Here is a 19,996-nt window from a genome sequence, read left to right as displayed (position 1 = left end):
CACTAGTCACCGAATATAGGAGCTGTATTATCTGAGGTCTCTTTCTTCTTGGATGGGTATCTGAGATTTTCGCCAATAGGTCTGGTATCTGTATCTCATTTGCCATCGCTGCACTAGGCATGACGGCTATCTCTGTTTGCCGCGATTCGAGCCGACTAGAGTATCTCCAAGCGCACATACTTCACCTCGAGAAAACATACAGAGAATGATAAACGTACGATTAATTTTACGGATTGCGCAAACACACCTGTGCGACTACTCAGGTAAGACTCCAGGTAACTCAACTGTGAAGCGCAGAGGAAGAAAAAAAGAAATTGAAGAATTAAAAACCAAAAGAAAATAACAAATAAAAAAAAGATACTTTGAAACGTGTTTTGCTTTGGGCCGAGTATTCTCCGAGGGAACCTCTGAGAGAGCGCGTATGTTCTTATTGGACCTTACCTGTATGTATGAGTCGTACGAGTGGTCTTGGTTGATCGTGGCTCGAGAGTTTGAATTAATTTTACCTGTTGCCGCTTTAGTCGGTGATGAAACACTGCACAGTGTTAGCCTGCGCGGATTTTTTCGCGGCAACGCATCTCTTTTTCGGCAACGCATCAATCTGCTTGTGTCTGCGCGGTGCGGTCTCATTATCCTGAAGGTGTACGATTTCATCCCTAAAAGTGGCTCAGATATGCATGGAACTGTTTAAAAGTTGAAAGATACTTGGTTGGGGTGTGCTTCGCGCCCCTTTGTTTGGTAACGTTTTCCAGTGATTCTGTTTTTCCCGTCCCGATTGTGTGGGTTATGTCCTTTCTGCCTAAATTTGCATACACTTAGATGGATATCTATATAGGTCACTCAGAGAAAACAGGTGAAAATGATCAAAACACAAATAGTGACTGATGAAATATGTTGTGGTAGATTATCGTGGATAGTGCAGATAGTCCAGGTGGATATTCGGCGAGTTATGTGAACCTCATATGGATCAAAGTTTTGGTGTTTTCCAAGGATCTCGATAGTTTTCAAACGGTGGTCAGGAGTTCTGAAATTTGTAACCGTAATTGTTTTTGAGAATTTTGTCAACTTTATCTAATATTATTTTCGGAATCTGACCGGATAGTGAATAGTGATACATATAATGTTAGTTTGTTTAAAATTTTCGGAAAATTCGAGGTGAATTTGAAGTAAATACATACATACCCGCTCCCCATACACACTTCTTGTGCAGTGAATTTGCAGGTTAACTCCTTTCGTGTGCATTTAAGTAGAATATTACTCCCTTTATCGGAGGTGATAAAACACCCTCTATTCCAATTAAATATTCAAACTTCACCACGTATAAACCGCGCTTACATTCCTTCTATAAAAAATGGATTCGGAACGAGAACACGACAATAATTTGAATAATTACAAGTAAGTGAAGATAAGAATTTCCTCCAAACATTTAAATCGCTTTATTTTCCTTCAATTCTGTAAATATTGTAAATTTAATTTGATTTTCGCTACTTGAAGATAACTCACTGTCTCTTCGGAATTTATATGCATAGAGGGTATACGTACCCTTGCGGCTACGTAAATACAAATTTTATTTACGTTTTATACTTTGATTTTACTTTTCGTATTTTTTCTATAAAAAATTAAAGCCGAGGCTTTGCAGATAAGAGGGCAACATTATCTGTGCAAGCATTGAACGCAACATAAGTTTTTCATTGAGATATTTGGGGAAAATACCCTGAAATGGGAATATTTTATGTTTTCATCGGATTCGCATTGGACAGTTGATTGTGATTCGCCTTTGGATACTGTGGATAGTATGACAGTTAAACTTAAAGAATAAGTGGGATTTATGTACACACTATCATGAACTGAATAGTCATCTCCGTTCTCCTTCGCGAAACCATCTACTCTGCTATAGATATTTCGAGCGCGGTAGGTACGGCAAAAACGTAAATTTGAGACTTACAAGGGGGAGTTTTTGTTACTTTTATTTTGTCAAACCCTTTTTGAAGTACTTCAGTATTATGTAAGGATTCGAAAAGAACTTGTCAGTTCAATAAACCCACGAACTAAATAGCTGTCCTTACAGTGTTCGTCCTGTGTGCTTTGCTGAGAACTGCTACTTTGATAAGGATGTATGCCCCTGATTCATAGAAATTCCATCGAGTTGAGGTATTAGCAGGTTGACAATACCCAAAGTAGCTGGTGGTATACCCTAGATATAAGCTGGACAAGATAAAATTGGCTTGAGTCAAGTCAAGTCATGATCCTTTTCCTTTCACGGTCTTCTGGGTCGCTTAATAGTAATGCCGAGTTTGTGGGCACATGATTATTAGCACCTCGAATGTTATGTAATCAAGAAAATTCACGGAGCTTGGTGATCAGAAAACTTGTTTTTAGTCATTTCTTCAGCGTTAACTTTTCCATTCTTGTAGGCTTACCACCTGTGGAATACCAAGTGTGGTGATAATGAGACTGAAGCGCAATTTCATTGAAAATAAAGTGAGAATAAAAATAGCAATACGAAAAAGAGGTTGGTGTATCTTCGAAACGAGTGAACAGGGAGCACAGATATGTTCAGTAAAAAGAGTGAAATGTAAATTTGTCAGAGAAAGAGGAAAATTCAAGAAAACTACCGAAGTGGTCAGTTTCCGGTACTGGGAAGGCAGAATTCACACCAAGAAGAACAACTAGAAAAGTGCAAAGCAATCTAAACCTTTTATGGAATGATCCCAGCCAAAAGTAATAATTGCGTAATCTGAATGAACCATTAGGTGACATATGTAATGTTTAATATGGAAAAGAAATATAATTGAAATAATTCGGTGATTGGAATTCGGCACCACTTTCATTGCTCTTTATTATTCCTTTTCTCGAGTTAATTCTTAAGAGTATCTGCTCGGGTTGTGAGATAAAATTTGGGAACAAAGTAAAAAATATACAGGATCTTCAAAAAGTGCACACTTAATTTAATTTTTTAAACTTTTCTCTATTCTGAGCCTCTCCAGAATTGCCCGAGCCCGAAGGAAGACAATGTCTTCCGTTTGTTGATAAATAGATTTGTAATAGACGGTCCGGCGGCTAAGTTGGGTTGACCTCTTCTACTTTTGTCTGACACTTCCTTCATGATAAGGAGCTCTGTTGATAGGCCATGCAAACGTTTATTCCTTTTAAAAATTATAAATCGTAAGCATGCATTATAAAACTAGCAGGATCATGGCAGACATAGCAGGATCATGATCCAAACCAAAGTAGTTATTTCCAAAACTGCACATTGAAACGTATGACTTCTACAAAATGCCCATAATTTTACTAAACCTTGGGTAATTTTGCATTAGGATATGAATCTCCTGATGGAACCAAATGAAAGCCACGATCCACAAGGCGGCCTCTGCAACCCTCGGGATCACCAAGCCGGCCAAGCGGTACATCAACCGAGATACTGGCTTTGGAATGATGATGTTAAAATGAAGGTCCGTGAAAAGAAACGCCTCTACCACAAATTTCATGACGATAAAACACCGGTCAATTGGCAAATTTATAAGAATGTCAACCGGGAAGCAAAGAAAGCAGTCGCTGTCACCCGAGCGGACCATTACTAAAATCTTTATGATAAACTGGACACTCGGTATGGCTAAAGAGATCTGTATCGACTTGCTACAAGCTGTAACGAACGTACACAGGATATCGAACACCTCTGTTGTGTTAATGACAAGAACGGTACTTTGCTTACCAACCGTCAAGCGGCAACGGATAGATGGTGAAAATATTTCGAGCAGATTTCAACTGAAGAATTTGCTCACACTACTTTCACAATCCTCTAATCCTCCTCTCCTAAACAAACAGGCACAATCACTATCAGCGGCAGTGACCTGCCCATAACTGAGTGATTTAAATACCTTGGGTCAACGCCACCACCCAATGGAGTACTGCGTAATGAAATTGCTTCACGCATTAACGCAACCTGAATGAAGTGGCGTTCCACAACTGGTGTTTTTGTGATCGGCGTATCAACGAACGTCTCAAATCTAAAATTTGACGCAACGTCATCCGTCCAGTCGCTCTCTATGGTTCTGCGTGTTGGCCGACTATAAAAGACAATGAACGGCGTCTTGCGGTAATGGAGACAAAGATGTTACGTTGGACTAGTGGCGTGGCACGGTCTGATCACATCCGAAATGAGGGTATCTGCGATCGTGGAAAAATTGCGAGAGAAGGGTCTTCGATGGTTTGGTAACATAATTCGTGCTAACGAGAATTCACTGGCCAAGATTGGTCTGAACGTCGAAGTCGATGGTGAACGACCAAAAAGCCAGGCCGAAACAAAGGTGGCTTGATACGCTAGATGGGAATTTAAAAGCCTCGAGATTGCACACAGATCGGGCATTTGATAGAGTTAACTGGCGAATCCGATCACGACGACCCGACCTCGCTTGGACAAAGACTGAAGAAAAAGAAGAAGAAGATGAATGTCCTGATACTTACAACGCAAGAAACCTGCATTTGGTGAGAAGAAACCAATTAGTATAATGCCTATTTCTACGAAATCCAGTCCAAACACGGTCGTTAGCATAATAAGGTAAACCACCATAATGATTCGGTCATCCAGCATTTTATTTGCGAGCATTAAAACAGCCCATCTATTGGTGGGTGAAAATATATGCTTAAGTGTCATCAGTGAGACTTCACCCATTTTTCTAAAGCTTGGTCGCATTCTTAGTTTAAAAATAAATCAAAAATTTCTTACGTACATTTTTCCATTCGTACATAGCTAAAAATTCAAAATATTCCTTCTTACTCAATTGTGCCGTTCATATGAGTTCATTTTATATGATAACGAAATCATACACGTCTTAAATTGCAATAAATTCACGTGAACTTCAAAATTTGAACCTTCTGTAACTTTGTTAATAATAGTTGGAGTTTTTACAAACTTCTCAAATTCTGTATTATATTATTACTTATAGCAGTACGAAATTTTGTACTTCTGGGATGAGGAAGGAAAGTAAATTTTTTTTTGCTATTATTAACTTTATTTTAGCGAATATCAGAAGGGGATGTATTTTGAGGCCTAGTTTTCGTATGCATTATTGTGAATTGTGAGAACGAGATCTCACCAAATTTCGTGACAATTGGTTCAACCGTTTCCGAGTAAATCGGATGTGGCAGGCAGACAAACAGACAGACATTAAACCGATTCCAATAAGGTTTTGTTTCACACAAAACAGCCGTAGCCGTAACAACGATTTCGCCACCATGAAAAACCGTAAGTTCTAACCGATTGAGTACAAAGCGTACATTTTCAACCTTTGTCTTTCTAGAGCTTCCTTCTTCCTAGGTTCCACGTTGAGATTCATATAGTTTGTCTTGATTTAGGAGCGCTGTATATGGCATTGGCGAGACGGGAGATGACGATTTTGATTGGGAATAAAGTCATTGAAAGGTCCAAAAATTAAAAAAAAAATTTCAGAGTTGATGATTTCTGTCCGAGGGAAAACTTTGGAATTCAAAAAATCTTTGCAGACGAACGAATTTTGGTCAGTTTTTATGTGGCCTCCATACCTTTCCTCGGTGGACCGTTTCGATTCAGACCTAAGGTGGTGACCACGTGCCTCAACTCACATGACTAGAGGACTAACAAAGCTTAATCTTTCGTGGATATAAAGGGCCGAAAGTTGCTTGCATGTTCTGGAGAGCCAGAAAAGCGAGGAACCCGTTTCTCAGAGATTTTCAATAACTACCATCACTTATATTTCCCGAGGAACCAATTTCAGCACCGATGAAACTGTCTACATTCCATACTTATTGAGAAGTTGGCCTTCGATGGTAGTTTGAATTTGACTCTGGTTTTCCACAATTCCTCCACTCACATGCTTAAGTTGGGATTATAGTTCTGTCCCTAATTTGAATCATGAATAAGTACAGTCAAAAATCCAGAAATAATCTATTTACAACGGAAGTAAAATCTTTTTTTCGCTTATTGGTCATCAACTAATTAAGATGGAAATGTTTAGAGAGTCCGATCTAGGGGTAGTCTGACTACCTTGTTAGGCTTGACAAAAATTCTTTTAGATATTTGATTGTGCCCTTTAGTCGCAGTATAAGAACGGTAAGACATACAAAGTAAAGTAGTCCGTCAGTTGCATAATCAATAATTCAAGAAATGTTTTTAATCTTCAAACTGATTCTTTTGGTCTTTCGTTTCAACCATATCAGTTGTACCAGAAACATATCCCAGAGATGTAATATCATTGACTTGAAACAACAGCCCCTCCACTCAAAATTGTTGAATCTTCGACGAACGTCTGTAGGCAAGCCTGAAGTAAAAATAAGGGACGGCAGATTTTAATTAGACTCTTCTTCTTCTGCCTTTGTCGCATTCAGAAGCGGTCTCGGGTCCTCTTTATCGGTTTCGACATTATGCTCTGTCAAATGCCTGATCTGGATGCAGTCGCGAGACTTTGAAATTACCATCTAGCGTATCAAGTCACAGTTGTTTCGACCGATCTTTTGGTCGTTCCCCATTGGCTTTGATGTTTATACCAATCTTGGCGAATGAATTTTCGTAACGTGACCATACCATCGAAAGTGGATCACTCGCAATTTTTTCTCACCGTATCGATCGTGGATATCCTCATTTCGGATATGATCATGGTATTTTACGCCACTAGCCCAAAGTAACATCTTCGTTCCCATTACCGCGAGACGTCGTCCATTGTCTTTTATTGTCGAGCAACACTTAGAATCGTAGAAGGTAACAGGGCGAATGACACTTCGGTAAATTTTTGACTGAAGACGTTCGTTAATTGTCCATCAACAAGAAGCCAGTTGTGGAATACCACTTCATTCAGGCTGCGCTAATGCGTGAATCAATTTCATAATGTAGTTCGCCATTAACTGACCCAAGATATTTAAATCGATCAATTCTGGGCAGGTCTCTGCCGCTGACAGTGATTATGCTTGTTTCATGGGGATCAGTTGTCATAAATTCAGCTTTACTCAGTTTCAATTTGAGACCGTGTAGCATGAGGGGATCGTTGCATTTTGGAACAAGTTGTTCGAAATCAACTTTGCTATTATCATAGATGCCAAGAAAACATCATCTACACAAAGCAATGTATATGGCGCTGGGATTCTTATTTAGATGTGATAATTCTGAGCTCTGGAGAACAGTGAATACTTTTTTTAAGAATCTCGTGAAGAAACTTGCCGACGGTGAAACTTGCTTATTGCGTGCTTGACGTGTCACTCCCCATATTAGTGTACATAGAAACGGCGTAAAATCGTTAATGGAAGAGATATAGTGATGGATATGATTGTTATCATTGTGGTGAATTTTTATTCGACAATTTTTAAATAGAAATGTTCATTGCAAAATATAACATAATATTTTAGCAAATTTTGGGAACCGGAAAATTCGGTGAAGAAAGGAACAAATAGTTCCCGAAATAATGTACATATATGTAATAAAAAAGAATTTTTACTTTTAAAAAAAATAAACAATTTTTACTTATATAAAAAAACCGGTTAATACAGTCAAATGAATGCAGGGAAACTTTTGGAAACTTTTTGACGTGAACAGTTTATAAACACGTGCCCATATACTCTGTTCACTTTTTCGGGAGCTATAAGGCAATGTTCCAAATTCACTACAAATAATACCGCATGAGGCAACATCCTTCATCTTCTTTAGCCTGCATCCCATAAGGTAGCGACGTCGGCTTTCTAGATAGGATTTGCCAGTGCGCGTCACACATAATGAACTTGATAGAAAGATACCCAGAATCATTAGTGATCATTCCATCAAAATTCGAACCAGCAGTCCGTCCCTGTATGGTCACCTAGCTATAATCATTATTGTTCTCCACATAAAAAATCAACACTTTGTTAGGTACCTTTCATGGCCATGCAATGAGCAGGTCTAAAATAAAACTAATATTCTAAGACCCATTGTCCTAACATCTGAAAAACTGCGAAATTCTCGTCACCCATTTAGGGAATTATTTAAAAATATGAATAGTCGATTCCAGAAATTCAGAAGTTGTGCCGCATAAATGGAAAATTTTAACCAAGAGCTGTGTTTCGGGAGCATGAATGGATTTGAAATAAGAAAAGAAATAAATTTTTAGTAAAGCAAAGGGGAAAAGATTGGAATTTTTAATTCTAATGAAAGGAACGTTTTGGAAACTTCTTCTCGTTCTTTTTCTTCAGCCTTTGTTCCGTTCACAAGCGGGGTCGGTTCGTCGCGATCGGTTTCGCCATTTAGCTCCATCGAATACCTGATCTGGGTGCAATCTCGAGGCTTTTAAATCCCCATCCAGAGTATCAAGTCACCGTTGTTTCGGCCTGCCTTTTGGTCGTTTATCATCGACTTCGATGTTCAGACCAATCTTGGCAAGTGAATTCTCGTTAGCACGAATTACGTGATCATTCCATCGAAGACGCCTCTCTCGCAATTTTTCCACGATTGGTGCAATCCGGAACGATCGTGGAATCCTCATTTCGGATGTGATCAAACCGTGTCACGTCACCAGTCCAACGCAACATCTTCGTCTCCATTACCGCATGACGCCGTTCATTGCCTTTTATAATCGACCAACACTCAGAGCCATAGAGAGCGACAGGACGGACGACATTGCCGTCAATTTTAAATTTGAGGTCTTCACTGATACGTCGATCACAAAGAACACCAGTTGTGGAACGCCACTTCATCCAGGTTGGGTTAATGCGTGAAGCAATTTCATAGCGCAGTTCTCCATTGGCTGATGGCGTTGACCTGAGGTATTTAAATCGCTGAGTTTTGGGCAGATCACTGCCGCCGATAGTGATTGTGCCTGTTTAATGGGGATCGGTCGTCAAAAATTTAGTTTTGTGGGAAGTCGAAAAAATTTGCCGGCAACTGAATCCACTTTCTATAAAGTTTGAAAGATACATAGATAAATCTAGTTTTGGGCGGAAGTTTTTACTTCATTTTCACAAATATATATGGTACATCATTTCCAAAGCCAGTTGTCCCTTTCTTCAGAAAAAGATCTTGTATCAAAAGAACTGGTTTCCGAATACTAAAGCAAAGGGGAATATGCGAAAATGTAGTAAAAATGTAGCTTGGAAATGAGTTTTATAGATACTCAGTTTAGTTTAGGTAGATGCTATTCAATTTGGCAACTCTCTCCAGAATTTTCACGCTGTTGTATTATTTTTCCCGTTTCGGAAACTTCACTCAAGCATCTTCGTTAAGAATTCGGTTGGAGTTCATACTGGTTTTCAGTTCAAATTTTTGGAAAAACCCGGAATCAAATTAGTTCAATCCTGGCTGGGGGGCAAAATTAATCATTTAGATAATTTACATGTTATATGGATTACATAAGTCAAGTGGAAATCTCCTAAAGGCTGGTTATGATTGTCACTGGAGCAAGGGTGGTACCTGAAGAGTATAATTTTCGTTTTTATTTACTTTCAGTGAAATTTAGATTTAAAGAGCCAGTTGGTTCCTGTAAAAGCTACACATTTCTTCCTTTGAATAATTTTAGTATATTCTTTCTCCAACCATTTCGATCCATCGATCGCGTCCTCCAATCTTGAAATTCGAGCAGTGAAGCGCTATCTTCATCAACAGAGTCTGTCCAGCACTGTTGGGGTTTTCACACCGTTCTTCTGTGCTTTCTGTGTCAACAGGCAACTTCGTATAACCTGCTCCCATTTAGATTGAACAGTAGGGCTCACCTCCTAGTTTTAATCCAACGATTGTCTCTCAAGCCCATCTGTCTTGCTATCATTAACCTGCGCTATTATCATTGTCATTCTAGTAAGGCTTACTAGTTTTGTTGGAATTCCCAAGTCAAACATTACCTTGTACAGTTCATTCCAAACAAGATTGTCATATGCCTGCTTAAAGTCCACCAATATTGGATGGACATCGATGTTGAATTTCCAGCATTTGTCTAGCACCTGTTTGACCATAAAACTCTCCAATCGTCGTTCTTCAAGTCCGAATACCTCCTTGGTATTCACCAATCATCTTATCAGTGCACTGTTTCTTTCTAGGATTTTTGTGAAGATGCCTCTGTAATTGTTGCATGTCAACTTATCATCTTCTTTGTGGATGACGTATATCACTCTTTTTTACCACTCTAGCGGAAGCTATTCCTGGTTCCAGATGAAGAGAACCATATTGTGGATAGCTTCCATGGTCTGGTCCGCCTGGTTTAAGGAGTTCAGCGGGGATGTCATCTATGCCTGACCCTTGTTAATGTTTTGACATTTTCAATGCTTCTTAGGCTTGTGTTGTTGCTTGTTTTTTCAATTTTTCGTCAAAATGTTTTCGACCTTAATATTTTATTAGCTGCTCGTTGGAGATTTTCGTTATTTTCTCTCTTCGTCCGTCTGCATCGTTTTATTTGTTATCTGCATGCCTCCTTTTCCTTGTCAAGCATCACCGTCAAACCAATAACTTCTCCGGCGCCGGAATTCGTATGCCACCATTCATTCCGCTGTTGTTTTGACAGCGCATAGGCTTCCCGTGAGATTCTGAAGAATAGGGTCTAATTGTTCTTCCAGTTTTGCCTTATATTCTCCCGCTAGTGGGAGGAAGTGGAGGATAGTTTTTATTCCGTAGGTCTTTGAAATTCGGCATCTGTAGACACTTTTTACCATGTAGTGGTCGGAGTTACATCGCTCCGAACCCCTAACTTATCGGAGGTGTGATCAATTAGGATAGAGTATGGTTAAGTTATCCCAACTAATCTGATCGCCCATCTCTTTTTTTTTCACTTTCTTCGATCAATGGTTCTTTTACTGAAGATTATACTAAATATATCACTGCTAACAAATAGGCACCATGTAGACCACACTATGGATAAGGTCGAAAATGTGGCGAAAACACTGAATATTGCGTATAGGTCTAGCCAGGGTTTCCACCCCAAGGAGGCGATCAAACGGCACAGAGGAATTGCTAGGAAAAGCCATAATAGTTGCCCCAAATATACATAGTTGGCATTTGCCCCCTCGTGGAGTATAGCGCGTCATCGATTGCGGTTACCTCAAATCCGTGTTAAGATAGTTGCATTACCTGATTTTAGACAAAGCAGTGAAAGCGGATCTATCGTTGTTAATGCGTTGAGCAACATGCAGTTCAGCGCCACCGTCAGCGGAAACCACACTTCCTAGATATACAAATTCGATGCTCTGCTCATTAAATTGAGATCCTTCACTTTGTCGGTGTTTATCTTCAGTCCAACTCTACTTGCTTCTGTTAACACATGCAGAGCCACTTGGCCAAGTTCCATGACCCTGTGAGAGAACAAATAGATGTCGTCAGTTTAGTTGAGGCATCATTGTCCATTGAACTCGTATGTATCCTCCGGACAAGGCAGCGTGAAGAACGCCACCGATAACTAGAAGAAATAATACCGGTGACAGATCCGTAGGGTGTTGATGTGGCGAATGCAGGAGTATCCGGAGCGGACAACAGCCTGCTCTCTGTCAAGCAAATATTCAAGATGTTCTTTGATGCATTCCAGAATTATTTTAGCTATTATCATTGCATTGCTTTCTACAGCTTCCCTGACCAGCGTAATAGCCGTTCTCCTTTTGTCCCGGCGTACACTACGCTGCACTTTCAGTGGTTTTTCTCTGTAATGGAGTTCGAGTGCATCAGGCCTGCCATCAGTCACAATGGTCAATAGAGCCGTCAACTCCTTCCGTTCATCGATCCGCTTCCACGATTCCACAGTCAGCCTGATCTTATGACGCCCCTTCGGGACGCGAACGATGATTTGCGTAGCATCCGAGAAAATCGCATATTTGATGGCGATCTAACGCTCATCGATATTTCCAGGCGGTTATTAAGTGTATCTGCGTATATCGGTAGAGCAACATCTGGATCATACAAGCGGCCGATTTTGAAGTTAGGAGGTCGTAGCTCTCCGACCCTGCGAGAAAGGACAGACGCAACACGAAAGCGAACGTAAGCAACCATCAGATGGTAATCCCTTTCGAGGTCTCTCTTGTTACGCACATCCAAGAGACAACTTCTAAATCTATTGTTAATCGCGAAGTGGTTAATCTCATTGCTCGTATGGTGTCGGTCAGTTGAAACCCAACTGATCACACCCCCGAGCAAGGTGTTGTCGGAGCGCATCTTGGCATTCAAATTAGGTATCACTATCCGAATGCCACTTTTAGGAAGCCTCTCCTGCTTGTTGAAAGCATCCTTCCCCTCTGTATGGGAAATCTCCTTTCGCGCATAGTACAGTACAATTGTGATACTCCTTAACTTGGACCCGAATCTTGCAGTCAGAGTTCTGTCAGAAACTGGCTCCCAGGTGAAGACAGTGCGCCTTTTGGTTGCCGTCAGTAGCAACTAGCACCGGATTCGCGTTTGCAACCACTCGTTTCCGGAATACAAAAGCGCATTGCCTCAAGTGGAGGGGAGGACTCTCCAAACCATCGGAAAGTAACGACATTGAACCTTAAGTAAGAACATGCTTATATACTGCAAACGAGTAGAGTTAACGGAGATGGAAAAGAGAAATATAGTATATTCGGTGCTGGTTGTTAAGGATAAAAGGTGGAAAGTGTTTGAAGGAATGTGAAGTTGCTTCGTGCAGGAGTATTCAATGCCGCTGATGCCATTGGAATCGAAGAATTATTTGGCACAGCAAACTGATCTGGGCAGACGTCCTATTGGTTCTATTGGGTTTGTGGTTGGAGCAGTGGGTTATCTCAATGGAAAGCAGCGTTTCAAATCTCTCTGGTGACAAAGCGATTTTATGTCAAGAGGGGCTGAATGTCGAACATCTATCGATTCAGTTGTGGATGAGTAACTTAGTGAAATCCTGTCACCGCTTACTTTAAAATTGGAATGTTGCGCCCTTGATTAAGTTCCTCTTCTGTCATATCGGACGCAAAGCGCTAAAGTAGTAATTTGCTTAAAGTTTATTATTTACAAATTGTGAGAATTAATTTTTAACTGTTTTAAGCACGTAACGTAATTCAGCGAAAAGTAAAAACTTTATAGTTAAAAATTAGGACCTTCTGCGAGAAATTCCTGTAATTTATATTGAAAAACACGGTGACATGAACAAACAGAATACCAAAGGTAGTTTGTTCTTCTTATATCATTGAACCTTAGATTACTCAATCGATTTATTTAAAGAAAATCAGTTATCAGTAGCTCAATGCTGAAGTATTACCTAAAAAACCGTAGGTGGCAGCGTTTCGTTTGTTAATCCCCACATAGATTTCAGACAAAAATAGAAATTTTGATATCTTAGGTTAAATAAGCACAGAATTATCTGAAGTTGACTCCATCACCTTTTCGTATAACTCAGTCAGATTCAGAGACGTCTATCGTAAAGACCTACTCTGATAAATTGGGGGTTGATTTAATTTTCATTAATGAGAAATGAAACAGCTGTGCTAGTAATTAACCCTGGTGTTGATCATATTTGAGAGTTCATTGTTGCTCATGGATGGGGGAATAGATGACTAGATATTTTGAAAGTATCGAATATTTTTTCGGTTCAAGCAGCGAACCCCGAATTGCGAAATATGTAAGCTTGTTTACGGTCCTTGTATTCAACACTTGATCAGTCAGTCAAAAAAAAAGTTAGCTTTTCCTAGAATAAGTCTAGTCCAGCAGATCCTGAATTCTTGAAAAATTCCAATAAATACAGGGGGTGAACTCCGCAATGAATATGGCGTGTAGAGCTGGTGACATTTGGATAGGGCAGATCCGAGGACTGCTCTTCTAGCTGCCAAAAGTCAACTGGGAATGGTATTTTGACAAGCCCGAATTACGTACATATGCCCATTACAACTTTTTATCCGTCTTTAAACTATAAACGGCAGCATTTCCTATTATCTTGACTTCGTGAAATTGTAGTTGTCGCTGATTAGACTCTAAGCCCTCCATATATGCCACTCGGTCTTAGTAATATTTACGACTCCTACCTGAAATCCTACTTACTTCGCTTCCAAATTGAGGGTTAACTCAAAAAACTTTTTCGTGAATTAAACGATGTTTACTATTTACTAATCGTTGCAATACTTTTAATTGATATGAGGGATTTCAATTAGACTTATTTTGGCTTAGAATTACGTCCAGATAAGACATCAATAGGTGACCGCCAGATGATGGATGACTTTTCAATTCTAAGATTTCGTGATGCGATTAAATGATTTTGCTGTGTGTAAGCAGTGTTTAGAATATAAGTACATGATTATAAATAATATTCTTACGGCACACATCTGAAAAATTATAAAAAAGTCAAGCTGGAGCTTCTATGACGTACTATGATTATAAATTCATAAGTACCTTTTACCTACGAAAATCTAGGATTAATATCGGGTCAATCAAACCTAGTTTTTGCTGCTAAGCAGCATTTAAGGATAATTTGATATTAAATGATTTAAAAGGTCACGGATTTCTCTAATGACGTAATGGTTAGAACGTTAAGTTTACGAACCGAAGGTTGTGGTTCGAATCTCACAAGAGGCAGAGGGATTTCCATCGTATCGGATTAGGATGACTATTGCTGATTTATGTTGTCGGCAGTCAAGGAGATAAAGGCAACCAAAGTACTTTCCATACTAATGAGATGCAGTCCTTCGCTTCCTTTCTATTGAACTATCTTATCCATATTATATCCAGTCATTATTATAGGAATGACATTATGGACCATCCATATAATATCAAAAAAGCCTAAAGTGAGGCAACCTCTCCGTCGAATACTTCTCTGTATTGCTGTCAATAAAAGCGATGCAGCAGAAACCTCTCAAGTTCTTTCCAATATAACCATAAAGACATCAGACCCTACAGTGTTCATCGATTCGAATCGTCAACATCTTATTTGTTCAGTGTAGCCTTCGACACCAAAAATGTGGTGACCAAAATGCCATTCAACAGTGAATAACCCACTATGGAACATCAATGTCCTGTGCGAATTAATTATCCAATCACATTTCAAAATATTGCGACAAAATCTAGTTAGTTACGTAGTTAGAGGATTCTAATGAATTCCTATTTCAACAACCCAATTCTACCTTCCAAGGGAAAGGAAAGACGTCAAACAAAACGCGCGCGCTGTCCAAGGTAAGTGAACATTTAGCTAGTAGCCACGAGGTCTAGATCTATGGTCTTGAATCATACGCAAGCACATACATTCCGCGATTGTGACTGCCAAACATGTCACTGTCTTCCGGTATTTTAAATTCGCTTCGTTCAACTTAACCAGAAACGGACGAAGTAAAATGCATTTTAGCTACGTCATGAAGACTTTTCTCGTTGAAACCGCGGCACCGATATTAACGATGCGCAAGGACTAAGTATTCTGCTGCTCAAGCTGAAGTCGTACAGCTGTTCCACTCAATAAGAATGAAGAGGCCATCCACGTAAGCAACAGATTCAACCACCAAACTAAGCTTACCCAACATTTCTTCCATCATCATTTATATGGAAATGCACCTGCGATAGATCCCTGGGGGCGGCGCTGCTCCACATTCACTGACACCTTGGATAAATGCTTTCTTACCATGGAAGTAGCTCTTTCACAGAGCTAATTTCTGGCCGTCACAAAGTTTTGATAACATAGCGTTCGCCACTTCTACGGACGAGGTACTGGAGTACATAAAAAGCAAGGTTGGCCCACTTCCACCACTGCCTTGAGTCAAACTGAGCAAGTGATAGCTTATCATTGGCAGTGCGATTGTGGCATAATCGGCAATGCTTCTTTCTGGCTTGACGGTTTGTTCATTAGTTAATACAATGTAAGGGGTTTAAGAACCAAGATGGGGGCCTTCAATCTATCCGCGCTGAGTCAACGATATTTGTATTTTTGAAACCTAGCTTGACGACAATATACTGAACACGGAGCTCCCCGAAGGGTATTTCATTCTCTGCTGCAACAGGCACCGCGCTGCGTCGTATAAGTCCACTGGTGGTGGAGTCCTAATTGTAATTAAAGGTCAACTCGACGCCGAACCCGTCTTTCCTTCCTCTGTCCTATAGTATGATTGTGCTGCCCTACGTGTCTCCCCGTCTAACTCCCTTTTGTGTATTGTATTTACGTCCCCTATGCTACGAAGAATTGTTGCTTCTCGGAACTCCTTATAATCAAATTTCCTTCCCTCTATTTCTTCCACTGCGGAGATTTTAACTTCGCATGCTCGACTGGTCTAATCATTCTATCCTTGCTATTCCTTCTATCAACCATTTCTACTCTTAACTTCTACTCTCTTCCTTTCTGAACACTTGTTCTGCTCTTAATGTCAACACCTCAAAAAGTTTCTAGGCCCACACTCTCGATCTATTCTTTTCCAGCTTCACCAAGTGCCACCTTTCTTCTTTGCTCATCCAAGTATGTCAAAATTAACGCCCACCACCCCCCACATGAGTTTGCGGCGGAGTTCCCCCGCTTAGATGCCAACTCTGCGCGTAATTCCAACTTTAACGGTCTCAACCCAGCCTTAGCGTCAATCGACTGTGACAACATATTATTCTGGGCCAAATTACCCTAAAGATGACCTCACGCTGAAAAAACATTCTTGTCAGATAGGGTAAAGGAAATCTGAAAAACAATGTCATGTCAAATAGCATTTTCTCTTCCGACAGAGAAGAAAATATCACCAAAAGTTGCGGCAACTAACGAACGAAAAGAACTGTCCGCCATGCAGGAGACTTCCAGTCTTTATTCAGAAAATTTCAAATTTTCACAAGGATAACCTCAAGATAAAACATAAAAGTAACAACCAGTGCTAGAATTTGAAACAGCGCGACCGAAAGCTATGTTTTGGCTCAGAATAAATTAACCAAAAATTTTACATATCAAGTGAAAACCGACCTTTCAAACATTGACTGCTCTGTGCCTAGAAAACAAACTATATGTTTGAAGGCAAAGACCCTGAGTCAGTCATCTACTTGATGTGGTCCTGAATCCGCTACATACTTGCGTTACTCCTTCGCACTAGTCCATGGGCAACTCATTTTTTGGTGAATGCCACTCATCAAGTAGATGGCCGGCTCTGGACCAGACAGACACAATTGACAAGAGATAGAGAAATTTCTAAACCATTTACTATAATATTATTAAGTGCAAGTACGACCAGAAAAGTGTGCATGTTCGAACCTTAGTGTGTAGCTATTTTTTCCTCGATAGTTAGCTAAAATCCGCCCAGCCCTACGGATAGTCACAAAATATTAGGATAATAAAATATACTAAAATATTTTAGTGACGTCACCAGCGAGCTGAAATTAATAAACTGCCGCTGCCTAGTAGAATTGACAAAACAAACGCAGCCACCCGGAAAAAGTCGAACCGGTATGGAAAAAAAGCCGATAACAACGTTAGAAAAGTAGATTGTCCGGACGCAATGGAGGACGCATTTTAGTTGGTAATGGCAAAGAAACGCCGTAAAAATGATACAAACCTGCTCCTGAAGAAACAGAGTCTGAATACAAGGACGCGGCCTCAGTCAATGATTCTGGCGGAACGATTAGGGGCGAGCAAACAAAAGCTAATGATGAGGTAGTTGCCCTACGGAGACAAAGCGAAGGACTACTGTTTAAGTTGGAAAAGGCCCTGTCTAAAAATAAATGCCTGGAGGACTCACTAGAGACAACTATCAAAACAACACACGATGGACCTCGCCCCAAGCAAACCAACTGTGCAGCACCAACGCCACCTCGTGCGACCTCTGCTGTGAAATCTAACAGTAAACAGCAAGCCCAAATAAAATCCAATCCTCAACAATAACCGCCACAGGTCCTCGAAGGAAGTTGGTAAGCCCGCAGAAAATTTCAGGGTGACAGAGACTACCATCTCCAATGTCGTAACCAAAAACTTAAAGGTGAAAAAATTGGGAATCTTCAACCACCAAATACTCGACAAATCTAAAAAGGACTATACCGAAGCAAAGAACCTTCTCATGGAGAACAAGGCGAAGTTTCTTACATACACTCCCTCTTAAAAGAAAACCGCATCACTTATTATTCGTGGTCTAGATCACACCTAGTCCCTACAGGAGATAACTGAGGATCTGAAAGCACAAGGTATCTCCAGTGTGCTGTCCATCAAACCCTTGGCCACATCACAGGCGAAGCAAGAGGGCCGTAGACTGGACCTTTGGCTAGTCACCTTTGACGCGTCCTTCGAGGTAGACGATCTCACCCCAATAAAAGCGGTTAATCCGCACTTTAATCCGTTTCGAGTGGAGTATTAAAAAACAGTTTCTGCAGTGCAAAAACCGCCTGCGATTCGGTTATGTGGCACCGAATTGCCACCTTAAATATCGTTGCGTCAAATGTGACGACACATACGAACCAGCTGAGTGTTCCAAGATGCCGGACGAAAGTCCTAAGTGCGTAAACTGTGGGACAAGCAAACACCCCTCCAACTACCGTAAGTGACCTACCTTTGTCAAAGTGATGGCAAGGAGGAACGTCAGCTCTCCTTTCCGGACCAACCCTTCCCAACCCCCTAGAACGAACGTGATTTCAACGTCTGCTTCACTCGGGCTTCCGTGTCTTTCGCTGATGCATTGCGCAGCGGTAACACGACACCACATGTAGTTTCTAACCAAGCCTCCCCGGATCTCCGAACTTTCGCTGGGCAATCCCGGCAGTTCATGATGATGTTCAACACGATTATAAATCTTATGGCGTCAAAACATGGATGTTAGGATCATTGAGTTGAACTTTAACTTTATAGTCAGTCGAACTCGAACGCACTCTGACATTAGGAACCGACTTAAACAGCAGATACACCTCCTGATTGGACTCCTTCACCAATAATAATAGTCGGAAACTGCACCGCTGGTTGACCACATACCTCACTGCTCGTAATATCTCCCATTTTTGTTCAGTACGCCCTATATACAATGTAAGGGACCGCCACTCTTACTTCGACCACTTCCGGATAAGCAGTAACATCAGTGTAAATCCCAATCCAAACATCGCTCCTTACCTTGAAATAGTGACCACGATGCCATCAACTGAGACATCCAACTTCCCGATCGGGATATTCGCCCACAGCTTTGGACTTCAGGAACGTCAGCTGGTGGCTCATAAAGCAACCCCTCAAAGCCAGGCTTTCCCAGCTCCAACTGCCTCTGCATCAGAGAGTTTCTAACGATACCATTGATAGTGCAGTTCGTCAATATACAGAGGCAGTTCAGATGATATGTGGCGAATTCGTACCAACACCCTTCCCCAACTTCCGTAGTCTTATCTCCCTCTCCGACGCCTTCTTCACATTATTAACACTGACCTTGTAGTTGGCACAGTTACGTATTGAGCTAAGTCAAAGTTGGTAACTTCAATCCAGAGCCCCTTGTACATTTTGGTGTTGCTCATTCGTCTGGCGAATTTGTTGGTTGTTTTGATTAGAAGTATTTTACTGAAATATGCGGCCATTGTGTTTGCGCTCTCCTCTTGAGGAAAAAAAGAGGGCGATGAACTTTTACTTCATTGGAGGGCCGTGAATTACGCGACGAATCATCATTAACCTTTCGATTGCAGATGGGAAAATGTAATTTTGAAGAAATTAAATTATTCTTCAATCTTTGCTAACAATTACAGTCGATAACAGTATGAACGAAAAAAATCCGCAGTTTGGTTATCGACACTTATCGTACATATCGCAGAGCTAATCTTCACAGAACTTCGGCACCCTACATAGAAATGACAGTTCTTTAATATCAATAAAATCGTTCGGCAATATCTCGACAATATGTTCGTAGATAAAATCAGGTTCCACTGGCTTCCTTGGGGTGGTCACTTAATCCGTATGAAATAGGAACGTCCTGCCCTGAAAGCCTATGAGGACAATATCTGTGGTTAGAAACAATGAGAACCTGTCTTCGATGGAAAGACGACGTATGACAGGACGACCAGAATGCAATGAGCTGGAAGACCTTGGCGCAAGGCCGAGAGTCTAGAATCTCTGATTGCGCCACAATCAGACAAGACACAGGGTTTTGCGGCACTAATAATGATGAATTTTCTGATGTAGAATATGTT

The 19,996-nt window shown here is 40.6% G+C and overlaps 1 protein-coding gene across 1 annotated transcript in view; it reads left to right on the top strand.

Moving 5' to 3' along the window:
- The first annotated feature begins 996 nt into the window (after nucleotides 1–996).
- Nucleotides 997–19,996, top strand: part of LOC119655525 (putative transcription factor SOX-15) — a 231,212-nt gene continuing 212,212 nt past the window's right edge. Inside the window, exon 1 of the mRNA XM_038061436.1 lies at nucleotides 997–1,395. Within this exon, the coding sequence (XP_037917364.1) occupies nucleotides 1,352–1,395 (44 nt within the window). The 5' untranslated portion in view covers nucleotides 997–1,351. The remainder of the gene's footprint in view (nucleotides 1,396–19,996) is intronic.

This window comes from Hermetia illucens, chromosome 4 (genome assembly GCF_905115235.1).
Source record: "Hermetia illucens chromosome 4, iHerIll2.2.curated.20191125, whole genome shotgun sequence".
Lineage (NCBI taxonomy): Eukaryota > Metazoa > Arthropoda > Insecta > Diptera > Stratiomyidae > Hermetia > Hermetia illucens.
This window is presented reverse-complemented; position numbering and strand designations above follow the sequence as displayed.